Source organism: Lepidochelys kempii, chromosome 2 (genome assembly GCF_965140265.1).
Source record: "Lepidochelys kempii isolate rLepKem1 chromosome 2, rLepKem1.hap2, whole genome shotgun sequence".
NCBI lineage: Eukaryota > Metazoa > Chordata > Testudines > Cheloniidae > Lepidochelys > Lepidochelys kempii.
The window spans coordinates 193511288-193525888 of record NC_133257.1 but is presented as its reverse complement, the minus strand read 5'-3'; the positions used below and the strand labels follow the sequence as shown (position 1 = coordinate 193525888).

Here is a 14601-nt window from a genome sequence, read left to right as displayed (position 1 = left end):
CTATTCCATAATGAGATATCTTTGAGCTATAACATATCTTAATTAAAACTATCTTTAGATAGGTTTTTTCCTCCTCCAAAAGCATTTTATCAAAAAAATCTGATTTAAATAAAAAATCAGATTTTTTTTATTAAAAAAAAAACATTAATTTTTATCCACCCTGACCAGTAATAATACCCATGGAAGTGTTAGCGTAGACAGGACTCTAGGCAGCCATCAGCACACCACGTGATTGAACACTACTCAGATCTAGATGAGAAGGTGTTTAAAACGCTGATCGCTTGTCTATATTAGCACTCCCCATGACCGTTAGCACCAACATAACTACTGACTCAGTTTGAACATTGAGAAATTACTAATTGTTATTTTTCCTCAACAAAATATGCCATGAGATGAGAGTGGGGAGTAAAAGAGGGATGGAATATATTTATCCATCCAACATTGAAATGGTGAGCACATTATACATTTAATATTGCTAATTATCCAAAATGTCAACAAACTGAACTAAACTGTTTTACAATTAGACATTAAGGTAAAAAGTAATATTTTATTAGTTTTACAACCAGAGAGTTAAAAATCCACAAAACGAATTATTTGCAGGGTGAACTCCAGAGATTAATGACGACAACAAAAAAGTCTTGTGAGGCAAGACTGCCATTTTGATAAAAATATTAGGATTTAGACAGAAACATTTCTGTAGAGATCCAGTATATAATTCCTGTGGTGTAACTAAGTTATACTTTATTTTGTTTTTGTGATCAAAATTTGAAATCGTAAAGTGGACTTTTTAAGTAGGATTTAAAATTATCTATAAAAGTTTTATAGCAGCATGTGTCACATAGCTTTAAAATTGAAAGATACTTTAAAACTGTAATACAGTATTAGAAATCTCTAATAAAACGTGTCTACCAAATTTACTCTATTTATCAGTTATATGCATAAATTTCACTTGTCAGAAACTTGTTCATAACACAGTATAATTTTAAAACTTGTCTACATTTGGCTGAAAAATGGAAGAAGAACAGATGGTCAGTGCTAGACTGAAGAAATACACCAGACTCCATCAGTTAAACTGTGGTTCTACTCCAAAAAAGTGACCCAATGGCTTCATCAATGCTTATCAAATCCTCTCTGATGGCAAGCAATTTTAACAATTGTATCTATTTAACAGCCCTGAAAATTTACTGTGTGCTCCAGCAGTTAAATTGTGTTCTTCCTTTCTCACACATCATCATCATCATCAAAACATTCTAACAGCCAAATTTTCCCTTCAGTTAACCTTTGTGCAATCCGTGTTATCTTCAAAGGCTTTGGTTAATTTAACAGGAGTCTTGTCTTTCCATTAACTTGGAGTCAGTCTTTTCCATTGACTTCAGTGGGCATTGGATCAGGCTTTAAATGAGGCCTTTAGTTACCCTATACACCATCAGTCTTCACTGGGGTCTCAGAAATGTAAGAGGACATCCTTTGGCCTACAAAATATTTTACTGGCAATATGTGAGAGGGAAAGAAAAAACGGTTTCCTACCTTTTGTAACAGTTGTTCATGTCCATTCCAAGTAGGTGTGTTCATGCCACGTGCACAGTCAGAGGGTTTTTCCCCTAGCGGTACCCATCAGGTCACTGTGAGCCCCCTTGAGTCGCGCCTTCATGGCAGTATATATAGGTCCCTGCCAACCCGCCACTTCTTCAGTTCCTTCTTTCCAGATACTCTGACAGAGGGGAGGCGGCTGGGTATTGAAACGGATATGAGCAACACATCTCAAACAACAGTTACAAGAGGTAGGTAACCGTTTTTTCTTCGAGTGTTTGCTCATGTCTATTCCAAGCAGGTGACTCCCAAGCTTTATCTAGGAGATGGGGTCGGAGTTTATGGGATCGCTGATTATAGCACCGCTGTATCAAAAGCTGCATCATCACTGGCCTGCTGTGTAATGGCATAGTGCGATGTAAAGGTGTGGATCGTTGCCGCCCTGCAGATGTCCTGGATAGGAACTTGAGCCAAGAAAACCACTGAGGATGCCTGCGCCCTTGAGGAGTGTTCTGTCAGCATGGGGGCAGGTATCTTTGCCAAGTCATAGCACACCCGGATACAGGACGTGATCCAAGAAAGGGTCCTTTGGAACGAGACTGGAAGCCCCTTTGTACACTCCACAATTGCAATGAAGAGTTGCGTTGATTTTCGAAATGGCTTTGTTCTTTCAATGTAGAAGGCTAATGCTCATCTGACACCCAGGGAGTGTAGCATTCGTTCCCTGTTGCTAACATGGGGCGTAGAAAAGAACACAGGAAGAAAAATGTCCTGGTTTGCGTGGAATTGTGAAACTATCTTCGGGAGGAAGGCTGGGTGCGCTCACAGCTGCACCTTGTTTTCACAGAAGACCGTGTATGGGGGCTCCGAATTAAAGCCTTAAACTCGGACACCCTCCTGGCTGATGATATAGCTACCAAGAACACTATTTTTCAGGAGAGGTAGAGTAGGGAGAATGTTGCCAAGGGCTCGAAAGGAGGTCCTATCCGTCCAGAGAGCATAAGGTTGAGATCCCATGGAGGAGCTAGCTGTTTTACTTGAGGGTACAATCTGTCTAATCCCTTGAGGAAGCGGCTCATCATGGGGTTCACGAAAACCAACTGATTGGCTGCACTGGGGTGGAAAGCTGAAATAGCGGCCAGGTGCACTTTTATTGATGACACTGACAGACCTTGCTGTTTTAGATGCAGCAAAAAGTCTAGGATAAAGGAAATTGATGCCTGTAAGGGTGGAGTGTGCTTTTGTAATGCCACAATGGAGAATCTTTTCCACTTGGCCAGATAGGTGGCCCTCATGGATGGCTTCCTGCTGTTAAGAAGGACCTCTCTAACAGGGTCTAAGCATGTAAGCTCCAAGGGGTTCAGCCATGGAGTTTCCATGCCGTGAGATGGAACAACTATAGATTGGGATGCTGGAGGCAGTCGTGTTCCTGGGTGATCAAATCCGGGACAGAGGCAGAATTATTGGCGTGTCCGCCGACGGGTTTAGAAGCATGGTAAACCAGCATTGGCGAGGCCACACTGGTGCTATTAAGATCACTGATGCTCTCTCCCTTCTGATTTTTCAGCAATACCTTATGTACAAGTGGGAAGGGCAGGAAGCATATAGTAGGTGGTACTTCCAAGGGAAGAGAAAAGCATCTGCAAGCGAGCCCAGGCTGTGATTCAGGAAGGAGCAAAACTGGTGACACTTCCTGTTGTAGTTCTTTACAAGCAAATCTATTTGGGGAAACCCCCACCATTAAAAGATGTTGATAACAACATCTGGGCAGAGGGACCACTCATGATTGTAAAATGACCTGCTGAAATGATCGGCCAGCTCATTCTGGGAACCTGGAAGGTATGATGCCTCTAGATGTATCGAATGGGCAATGCAGAAGTCCCACAGCTGGAGGACTTCCCAGCACAGGGGAGAGGAGCGAGGACCACCCTGTCTGTTTATATAGAATGTCGCTGATGATGTGTTGCGTACTGCTATTGACCGACACACATCTGGCCTGCAGATGGGCCTGGAACGTCTGGCAAGCAAGGCGGACTGCTCGTATCTCCCTGACGTTGATTAGCAATGGAAGTTCTGCCTGGAACCAAAGGCCTTGAGTCCGCCTAAGTGTGCGCCCCCCCCCCAAAAAACCCTAACTAATACTAAGTTTTTAACTATACAGAAACACTAGAGACAGTCCACTAGGGGATCACTTGCCATAGCAAGAGAAGAGCTGCTCTAACAATCATCACTGGCAGTAAGAAGAAACTGAAGAGGTGGCAGGTCGGCAGGGACCTATATACGCTGCCATGAAGATGCAACTCCAGGGGGCTCCACAGCTGACCCAACAGGTACCGATAGGGGGAAAACCTTCTGACGACTGTGCACGTGGTGTGCACACACCTACCTGGAATCGACATGAACAAGCACTCGAAGAAGAATCCAATTTAACTGGTGCTCATGGTGAATTTGACACTTTTTATTCGTAAACTGAACGGATCTGATAAGGAGTAAGTGAGACATTAAAAATAAAATCCTGTCTTTGCAGAATTATTTTTCAGAGTAGAACTGCACTTAAAATTAATTCATCAGATTAAATCTACACTACTTCAAGTAAAGAACTCTATCACAGGCTCAATATCTCCTGTGGGGCTTTGTCTCAGCATTTAGGAAGAAGCAGAAAGTCATTTTTCTGTGATTGCATTCAATTTTTTAGTAATTCTCAAGTTAAATATAACGTTAAAATCATCAAATTGCATGTAGAAAATTGGTAACTTACTCTACTATTGTATCTCGATCTGCTATATCACCAAGGACCATGCGTTGTATTATACTATTGTGTTCTTCCTCAGAAAGGTTTTTGTATGAAACCAGAGGGATATTGTACTTTGTTGCAGGCGATGGGTCAACTCCTTGGAGCCATGGATGATTTTCAATCTCTTCCAAAGACGCTCTTCGCTTTGGGTCTCTCTGTAACATCCGTGTAATTAGACTAGGAACAAAAAATAAATCTATAAACAAAACGTACTAATATGTTCAGAAAGTAGCCATCAGAACAGGAACACTAGGAAGAGGACTGTTTTCCTTTTGTTACTATGAGCTCATATTAGCCTCTTTTCAGACCTTCCAGTAAAAATAATGCAAGTACAGTGTGACTGGAACCTGAATCTGCACTCACAAAAATACTCTAAATGACAATGCAAAACTGAAATGAATAAAGCAACTGAATCATAAAAACTGCAGACATAGCAAACACCACCATTTCCATTTGATTTACTTGAGCTCTTTCACCTCTACACTCTTCTGGACTTTCATTTTCTATTGGTTGGCACAGTACTTTTCAAGTCATGTCCCAAACTAGGTGGGCCTCTAGGTGCTACTCCAATATAAACGTTTTTTTAAAATTATTAATACATTTTTTGCTGTTGTCATCAAATGTAAGGCATTACAAAGAATGTAAGAAAGACAAGGTGGGAAAGGTAATATCTTGTATTGGGCCAACTTCTCTTGGTGAAAGAGACAAGCTATTGAGCTTACACAGAGGTCTTCTTCAGATCTGGGAAAGGTACTCAGTGTCACAACTAAATAGAAGGGTGGAAGAGATAAGGAGTTAACACATGTTGCAAGAGACCGTTCAAGGTGAAATGACCAATTAATACCTCTACAATCATAGGACAAAGCAGGATTAGTGGTTACAGATTGTTGTAATGAGCCATAAACCCAGTGTCTTCATTGAGTCCATGATTTTTGGTATCTAGCAAAGTTATGAATTTCAGTTCCCAGGCTTGTCTTTTGAAGGTGTTGAGCTGGTTTCCTTTGAGAACAAGGACTCAGAAGTCAGATATGGAGAGATTGTTTTGTGAAGAAAGCGTTTACCCACAAGCGATTGGGTGTTTTTATCTTTTTTATGTGAGAGTTCACCTGAGAGCATAGTGACTATTTCATGTCACCCACAGACCAGGACGTACCAATTCTAAGCCCCTCATAACAACAGATGCAAAACTTGCAGACCTATCGCCACTGCTACAATAATCAATACCTCCACAACAAACCCTTCAAGATGCCTGGGTCCTATATGTGCTTATCACACCATGTGGTGCACCTTATCGAGTGCTTTAAATGCCCCAACAACAACTGTGTGGATGAAACAAGAGAATCACTATGCTCTCAAATGAACGTGTCCTTTTCACAAACAGAAGTTTGGTCAAATAAAAGATACTACCTCACCCACCATGATGTCTCTAATATTCTGGGATCAACACAGCTACAACAAAACTGCAAACAAAGAAAAGTGTGTTTTATTTTAAAGTAGGAACCAGGCCCTAAGTTCTTAAGTATCAGCAAGAGGAAGGGGAGCTGTCGAGAGAAAGAGCTGAGGACTCTGCAATGACAAGCTTTTTCTTTGTGGGTAGATGCTAAATCAAGTGATATGTCTCCAACTGCGAGCAGGCAGAAGTGTAACCCAAGCACAAACTGTCACAGAATGTATAGAGAATGGATATTGTATGACTAGCATATTTCTACTTGCCTAATGTATGCAGAACTTCAGTTTAGGCCATGGCAAATGACAACATTTGCCCCAATTTATCTGCTTTGCACAGGACATGGAGCTGGTGATGGAGGATGTTTAGTGTTGATGCTCCATTGGAACTTTAGCACTTCAAAATGTAGCAGAAAAGGTAAGGGGCACAGCTATGAAGGAATGCTTGAACTCACGTACCAAGCATGCTAGGCAGGACAACAATCTAACTACACGTTATAATGCAATGTATTCCACAAGTTATTTTTTGTTAAATACGGGAATCATGATATGAGTAGAGAAAGGAGTTACAAAGGAAAGAGGAGGTCCTATATTGCCTGCACTGTTGACTCCTAAAAACTGCCATGAAAAAGGAGGGACATATACTGAATATCATTAGTCTATCTTTTTCCCTTGTAATTTTTAAATTTCAAAGAGGACGGCTGGGTGGGACACAAGAAAATAAAGGACAGCTTTCTTCTCCTTTGCCAATATGGTCTCTGTCTCCAAAAGATGTGTTATGTATAGATAGTAGGTTTCCAAAGTTTTCACTCTACCTCGTATTGCAAGTACAAAGGGGTGCAGAGCTTATCCATCAACTTTGCTATGCTTTCTAATGCATCACAAACATCCAAAGATGCTTTCACCCAAAGCAGGACCATCTCTATATCTTACTTACTGAGATTCTTAAAGTCTCTTCCCCAGGAGAAATGGTCAGAAGTGGTGGAGGGGAAAAAAAAAAAATCACAATCTTTACTGCACATTTAGAATTGAAACCCACCGACACAGGACCTGGTATTTCCTGATACAGATTATTGACCAGAGGCTAGTAGATGTGGCATACCAAATCCTATCTTTTGGGAGAAGACAGACAGGGGAGGGGAAGGGAGAGGGAGAGGCTGGTGCACAGAATGATCAGACCTACCAATTCTGGTTTTGGCAGTGACAATTTCACCTAATACATTCATTGGAAAAATAGTTATTGGTTTATGGGGTCTCAAGGAATTTCTTCTAGTAGTGTTCAGTTGATTAATTCTTTCTCGTATACCTCTCCTGGATTGTTAACTATTGATACTTCTAAAAGATGTGACAAGAACAGCTTTTCTGCATTACTGATTATGCTAAGTCAGCGGAATCAGCAGATCCAAATTCAATACTGAGAGCTAGAGCACAAAAAATAACTACAGCTCACTTATGACACTGAGTGCAGTACTAAAAAATGCACTAGACTCCACGTCATATATGAACGCAGGTATGGCTATTACAGCAAGCACCAGAAGGTGGAAAACATTCACCTGGTCCATGCAAAAGATCACGCTCTGCTTGAACTCCAGTGTTTGGCATAAGAGGAAACCTGAAATCTTATACATGCACTAGGACAATGGTCCCCAAAGTGGGAGACGCAGCAGGGCCCGGGCCCCACCCAGCCTTGCTCTGCCCCAATCCCAGGTCCCTTCCCAGCCCCTGTCCCCAGCTCCCACCTCTGCTCCTGGCCTGGAGTGGCGCGGACACATTACATTTCTGGTAAGGGGAGACACTAAAGCAAAAGTTTGGGCACCACTGCACCAGGATATTCAAGGCGTAGGAGTGGTAAAATATTCTGTCATTTACCGAGGACTCTAGCTATGCCTGAATAAAAATTCTAACTAGAAAGGGGGAATCTCACATCTTGGGGATCTACATTTAGGGGCTGAAGCCTACATGCATCAACCTGACTTCAACATATGGGGAGTACCGAACGATTCAAAATTGTCAAAGAGCTGCCGTGAACATTCCAGAATAAACATCTCAAAATGAGTCATGATTCCTAAGTGGCATGTGCTATTTACATAGATATTTTTTCCTTGACACCCGGTATGTTGATTTGGGGATTGCAATTTTAGTAGGAGATCAGCAAAAGACTGGTGCCGTATTCTTGAGCATAACAGCTAGTGACAATATCCTTGAACAACTATTCAGACAAATAATGGTTTACTTATCACCGCCCCAACCCAAAAATCTGTGACAACTTTGCCTAATACAAATGTGTGGAGAGTCTCAGGCTCAAAACATTTCAAAGGAACAAATTCAGTCAACTTTGATAAAGACTGAAAGAGGCAAAGAGATTAAAGATGTAAAGAAGCTATTTAACTGGTGCTAACAGAAGAATGAACAAGTAAAGGAAACTGCTGGTAACATAGCAGGGAATTTTAGCATTGGAAGCTCTGTTAAAAATAGTATCAATAAAAACTTCCTGGCACCTGAGGAACCAGATTATAGATAATTTGTTGGTAGTATACATATCTATGAATGCTACCAAATTACTTAATATTTTACTTACTCTTTACATTCTTTGGACACATGCGATGGCACTGTGTATTTGCAGTCCATGATCATAGTCAGTGTTTCACTGTCATTTGCTTCTTGGAATGGTGGTTGTCCACATACCAACATGAATAGGATAACACCCAGGCTCCATATATCTGTAAATTATAATACATGTTTTAAACTTATTGCCAGAGAGACAGAAAAAATACTGCCAATGTAAAGTGTTTGCTAAATTTCCATTAAGGTTTCTAACTAATTTAAGTATCATCATCAGATTGTCTTTATAGGCATTAACTGTGGAATTTACAATTCCTTTGTAATGAAGTACAAAATACAGTAGGTTCTACATTTTACTGACAGCTTTAAGATTTTGGATGGAAGGACCAAAATTTATGATTTAAAGCCATGCAGAAAAATATGGGAGTGTATTACAATCTTAAATACATATCTATTTCCTGACACCTCCATTTTTGCTGCATTTAATACTGAATTTCAATAAAAGTTGACCTTTTTCCATTGTTAAAGCTTTACGATTGCTCATGATTACAATTAATTGTGAATAAAACATCTGAATTTGTTAACAGAATCCTCTCTCATTTTGTGGCAAATATTTATTCAAAGTCAGACTATTTTGCTCATTCAAAACTAGAGAATGTATAGACTACCTTATAACTGGGTACATATTACTGAAAAGGTAAGGTTTATGGCTACTGTATCTGCCCCTTCTGGAGGACAAGAATAAACAATTCTCAGTATTTACATGTTACTGGATGAAGCACTGGAACAACCTTCATTTTTAAGATTTTGGGGATACCGATGAATTAGATTTTTTATTTTACTGGTAAATCCCAAATTACATTTCTCTATTCATTTTATTATAAATATTTTAATCTAGTTCACTGCTTGTAATTGGTATTATCTTCAGTTAGGTTTAAATTTTTCTAAATTATTTAGGAACAAGCATTTAATGCAGTTAACACATGGATTTCTTCCAATTACATCTTGTAGAAAAACAAAGCATTAATTTTCTTATTTCCTGATAAGGTGACGTACACCAAAAGATTAAAAGTAATCATAGTAGTACATCTGAGCAGTATGTCGCTTTTTTCTACAACATGCAAATACTTCAATCTATTCAGTCAATTTTAAAAAGTTAACTCTCAGAAGGAAGCACTACTAAAGAACTTCACAAGACAAAATGATAGTCAGCAAAGATCTGAAGTGTTGCAGATAACAGGAGATATGTATAGTACTGGCTAACGGATTATATATAGGAGTGAAGGCAATGCTATAAGATATTTTTTATTAAAAAAAGCTCCATTTTCTGTGGCTTAAATCAGGGTACGACAATACTGCAAACAAACCAAAAAAAACCCACACAGCAGCAGTGAATCTCAGAGCCCAGATCAACTGACGTGGGCTTGTGCTACAGGGCTAAACAAGCAGTGTAGACGTTCCCAGTCAGGGTGGAGCCTAGGCTCGAAGACCCTCCGCCTCACTGGATTTCAGAGCCCAGGCTCCTGCCCAAGCAAGAACATCTATACTACTATTTCTTGCCCCATAGCATGACCCCAAGTCAGTCGACCCAGGCTCTGAAACTCCCTGCCATGGAGGGTCATGGGAAGAGCGAGGGTTGCAATACAGATGTCCGAGTAGTTAACATACTCAAAGAGACAACTACATTTCACTTAATCGTGTGTAAATCATATGCATTTATTCATTTTTAGAACAATCACTCATGTTACTAGTTATAAACTATTTATTCTTTATATAGTTTAGCTGAAAAATAAATAGGAGCAATTCAACCTAATTTTCTTTAGAATTCTAATTTATGATCATATTAACCCAGAGAATCATTTGATTTCTGCTAATGATGGCTTGTGAGCTCTATGCTGCAGGCACTGAGCACTGTGGCCTCACTACAGCAATACATGTAAATTCAGTGGGACTATTCACACATTTAAAATGTGCTTCAATAATTTGCCAGAGTGGTACCAGAATGGTTCCAGACAGAGTACTTTTCAGGATCAACTCCTACAACATTAACTTCTCTAAAAGTTCTACAGGATGGGAGGTAATTTGTAGTGAATGCTTTCCTAGTGTAAGTCTAAACAAGTGATTTTCTTTCACTGTAAAGTTGAGTTGCAAGAAATTTGAAGAGGATGTCATGGAATATTCTTCCCCCCCAAATATAGACTGTAAGAGTCCATTCTCTTCATGCATAGAGTATGTTCCGTTCATGTGTTTCATTAACAGACAACTGCATCGTTTTCTTGAGAGTTCAGTGTACTATTGAAATATGTTTTAATTAACCTACTTTGCCTTAAAATCTTGTTTAAACACACTATCTACAATTTTTCTGTATTTCTATATTCTAATTGGCCTTTTAAGAGAGCTAAGCAAATAGTACATCTTCCTTCTCCCCACCCATCCCTTCCCACACACAATAAAATAGTTTGTCTGCTTTAAATTGCAAATGTTTAACTTTAAATTAGAAGATTTCACATCTTATCCATAACAGGACAGATAAGTATTACAAATTTACGTTTGGAATAATAAAATAATATTCATTAACTAGATTTAAAATACCACACATTTCTTTTGAGGAAATATATCTTTGAAGTGTTTTTACCCACAAATATTGCAAGATATTTACATGCCAGATGCGCTAAAGATTCGTATGTCCCTTGATGCTTCAACCACCATTCCAGAGGACATGCGTCCATGCTGATGATGGGTTCTGCTTGTTAATGATCCAAAGCAATGCAGACTGACGCATGTTTATATTCATCATCTCAGTCAGATGCCACCAGCAGAAGGTTGATTTTCTTTTTTGGTGGTTCGGGTTCCGTAGTTTCCGCATCTGACTGTTGCTCTTTTAAGATTTCTGAAAGCATGCTCCACACCTCATCCCTTTCAGATTTTGGAAGGCACTTCAGATTCTTAAATCTTGGGTCAAGTGCTGTAGCTATCTTTAGAAATTTCACATTGGTATCTTCTTTGCATTTTGTCAAATTTGCAGCAAAAGTGTTCTTAAAATGAACAACATGTGCTGAGTCATCATCAGAGGCTGATACAATGTGAAATATATGCAGGTATGCAGAATGCAGGTAAAACAGAGCAGGAGACATACAATTCTCCCCCAAGGAGTTCAGTCACAAATTTAATTAATGCACTATATTTTTAATGATCATCATCAGCATGGAAGCATGTCCTCTGGAACAATGGCCAAAGCATGAAGAGGCATATGAATCTTTAGCGCATCTGGCATATAAATATCTTGTAACCCCAGCTACAACAGTGCCATGCGAATACCTGTTCTCACTTTCAGGTGACATTGTAATTAAGAAGTGGACAGCATTAAACTCCCATAATGTAACAAACTTGTTTGTCTTAGCAATTGGCTGATCAAGAAGTAGAACTGAGTGGACTTGTAGGCTCTAAAGTTTTACATTGATTTGTTTTTGACTGCTGTTATGTAACAAAAAACCCTACATTTGTAAGTTGCACTTTCATGATAAAGAGATTGCACTACAGTACTTTTATGAGGTGAATTGAAAAAAAAATCTTTTGTTTCTCATTTTTACAGTGCAAATATTTGCAATAAAAAATCATATAGATTGAGCATTGTACACTTTGTATTCTGTGTTGTAATTGAAATGAATATATTTGAAAATGTACAAAAAATCCAAAATATTGAATAAATTTCCATTGGTATTCTACTGTTTAACAGTGCGATTAATCACGACTAATTTTTTTAATTGCAATTAATTTGTTTGAGTTAATCACATGAGTTAACTGCGATTAATCAACAGCCCTAATAAAAGCTGTTAGTAATTAAGTTGGAAAAGGTTGGTTTTTAATACCATCACATGAAAAAAACAAGACAAATTCTTGATCATAGTCAAACTTCAATGAAGTACTGAACTGCCTACGTAATATTTTAGAATTACATACTTTTATGTTACTAAAGAAGCCATCACTTTCACATATGTACAAAACAAAGAACAGGTTTAACAAAGATCCAAAAACAGGGCTTGAAGACTTTCTGCATTGCCTAGATACTTTAACACCTTCTCTGAACATGGTAGCTGCAATAATTCTGTGCTGTCAAAGTTCAGAACTATAAACTATTCCAAACTTAATTAACAGTGTTGTATTTTGAAATAGTCCAGGCAAATGTGATATTATTTCCTCATAACAATCTGTACTTTTTTACTCTGGAGTTTTGTAACACATTGTGTTCTAATACAACCGGGAAATCACTGCGGGTAGAAACAAAGGCGCAGTTTTCACTCCCACCCCTTCTCTATAGAAACTGTGGTTGAAGAGACAGAACTTTAAGCTCCTTGCTCTTCACATCAGAAGCTACAGGCAAAATGACTTAGCCGGGAGTCTCAGGGACACAAATTACTCGCTTGAATGGAACTTTAAGAGTTTTCTGAGAACTAGCAACAGTATCTAAGTGGAAATAATATATCTGAAAGGAAGCCTAAGCCTAACTCCTAAAAGGAAACAGACAATTAGAGAAGTTATGAGACCACTGGAAGACTTGGCACACTCCCCTCCTTTAATGGTACAGAGAACTGAATCCTGAACTCAGTTTACTGACAAGCAAGGCCTTTTGTCTAAAGCCTTTTGCAGAGAAAGCAATGCATCTAGTGAGGGAGCAGACCTTTACAGAATTATGGCATTAGAAGAATGCCTAAAATTCTTACTGGTCTACTGCAAGGACAAGAGGAGTTGGAAGAATTGATTTGTTACAAAAAAAATTAAAAATGCCTGAAGGGCATCCTTCCCACCCCAAGAGCCATGAGGTTGAAAGCCAGGACATTATTAGAAATCTCTCTTTAGTAGGGTAATTGTCAGTCACTGAATGAATTGTGGGCTGCATGGAGGGATGCAGCAAGAAACTGCACATCCGGCAAAATGGACTTCAATGCTTCCCTCTTAAGGTGGGCTAAATCTCTCCTAAGCACTCAGCTAGTGACCATGCCACAGAGAGAATGAAAAGAAGTAGCAAGCTGACCAACAAACAAATCCAGAAGACCTTTTCAGTGCCCAATCTGTTTTCTTTTCCAGGAGCCTTAGAGAGTGGCATATTTTTCAAGAAAAAGATACCAATTAGTAGTTGGGTTACCTTACTTATCTCCAAAAGAGAAGGACTGTTGCATAGAGTATACTTTGAGTGCTTTTAGTTTAGGGTTAAAATAACCATTGAGACTTCCACTACTCTTGCTAGACCATTCAACAGCAATAGACCTTACTGAACTTCTTCCTCTCTTGCCTCCAATTTAGTATATAGGGCTTCATCAGGAGTGGGGTTTTTTGGCAAAGGGAAATGGTGTGAGAGCACATCAAAAAATAAAAGTTAGGCAATATGAGTCTATAAAGTTTGAAGACTCCATTCAAATCAGGCTAAAACCATGTGTTACAGAAAACAGTTAAACAGATCAAATGTTGTATTTACTGCTCATACCAAACACTTTGTAGGAGACGATTAGCAGAATGCAAAAGGAAGTGGTAAAAAACTGAAGAAAAACAGGAAATGTTTAACAACTCTTCAGAGTAATTTCAGAGACAAAGACATTTTAAAATAGATAATGGAAGAGCCTGCATAGAATTGAGTTGATTTCAAACTATCACAACTAGTCAAAGAGCAATGAATGACCCCAACATCAAACAAGATCCTCTGGTTAAAACTGTATCTTTTCACCCACCCAGTCTAGAAAGATGTCTACACTTTTTTCTATATTATAAGAAATGTTGGACAAATTAGCACTTCTCGGCTGTTTTCAGCTAAGATCAAGTGTAGTTAATAGAGTAAAACTCAGTGCTGGTCTCTCAACGTTTAGAGATTTTAAGATCTGCTTGGTTTTTGTTTTCTTTTTCTTTCCTGTTTTTAACCATCTATAGCTTGAAAGAGGACACACCATTAAACACCTTTCCCAAAAAGAGTTGAAACAGATTTTTTCTTACTAGAACTCACAACCCAAAATATTTATAACAACACAGCTTGCCAGGATATCAAATTAGTCTTTTCTATGCCACGGACAAAATGCACTGCTACACATTTTTGGAATCTTCTTACACATGTCTACCATTCCATACAGCATATTAGTTTACCAAACAATCTTTATATATTTGTTTCTATCATCCTCAAGAGTGACAGTTCCTTATTGTACTGTTATCTGCCCTTATCTCCAGAATCCCAAAGTTCCTCAGCATCTAACTTGGGTTACCATCCTCCCACTCTCCATTACCTG

At 38.9% G+C, this 14601-nt stretch overlaps 1 protein-coding gene across 3 annotated transcripts in view; it reads right to left on the bottom strand.

The window, feature by feature from the left end:
* The window catches only part of SNRK (SNF related kinase), a 75818-nt gene that overhangs the window by 15904 nt on the left and 45313 nt on the right, over nucleotides 1–14601 (bottom strand). For 2 of the 3 annotated variants that reach the window (XM_073333322.1, XM_073333323.1), the window contains 2 exons: nucleotides 8349–8490; nucleotides 4289–4501 (listed from right to left, as the gene is read on the bottom strand). In XM_073333322.1, the coding sequence (XP_073189423.1) occupies nucleotides 4289–4501; nucleotides 8349–8490 (355 nt within the window). The remainder of the gene's footprint in view (nucleotides 1–4288; nucleotides 4502–8348; nucleotides 8491–14601) is intronic. The other variant, XM_073333324.1, reaches the window with a different exon arrangement.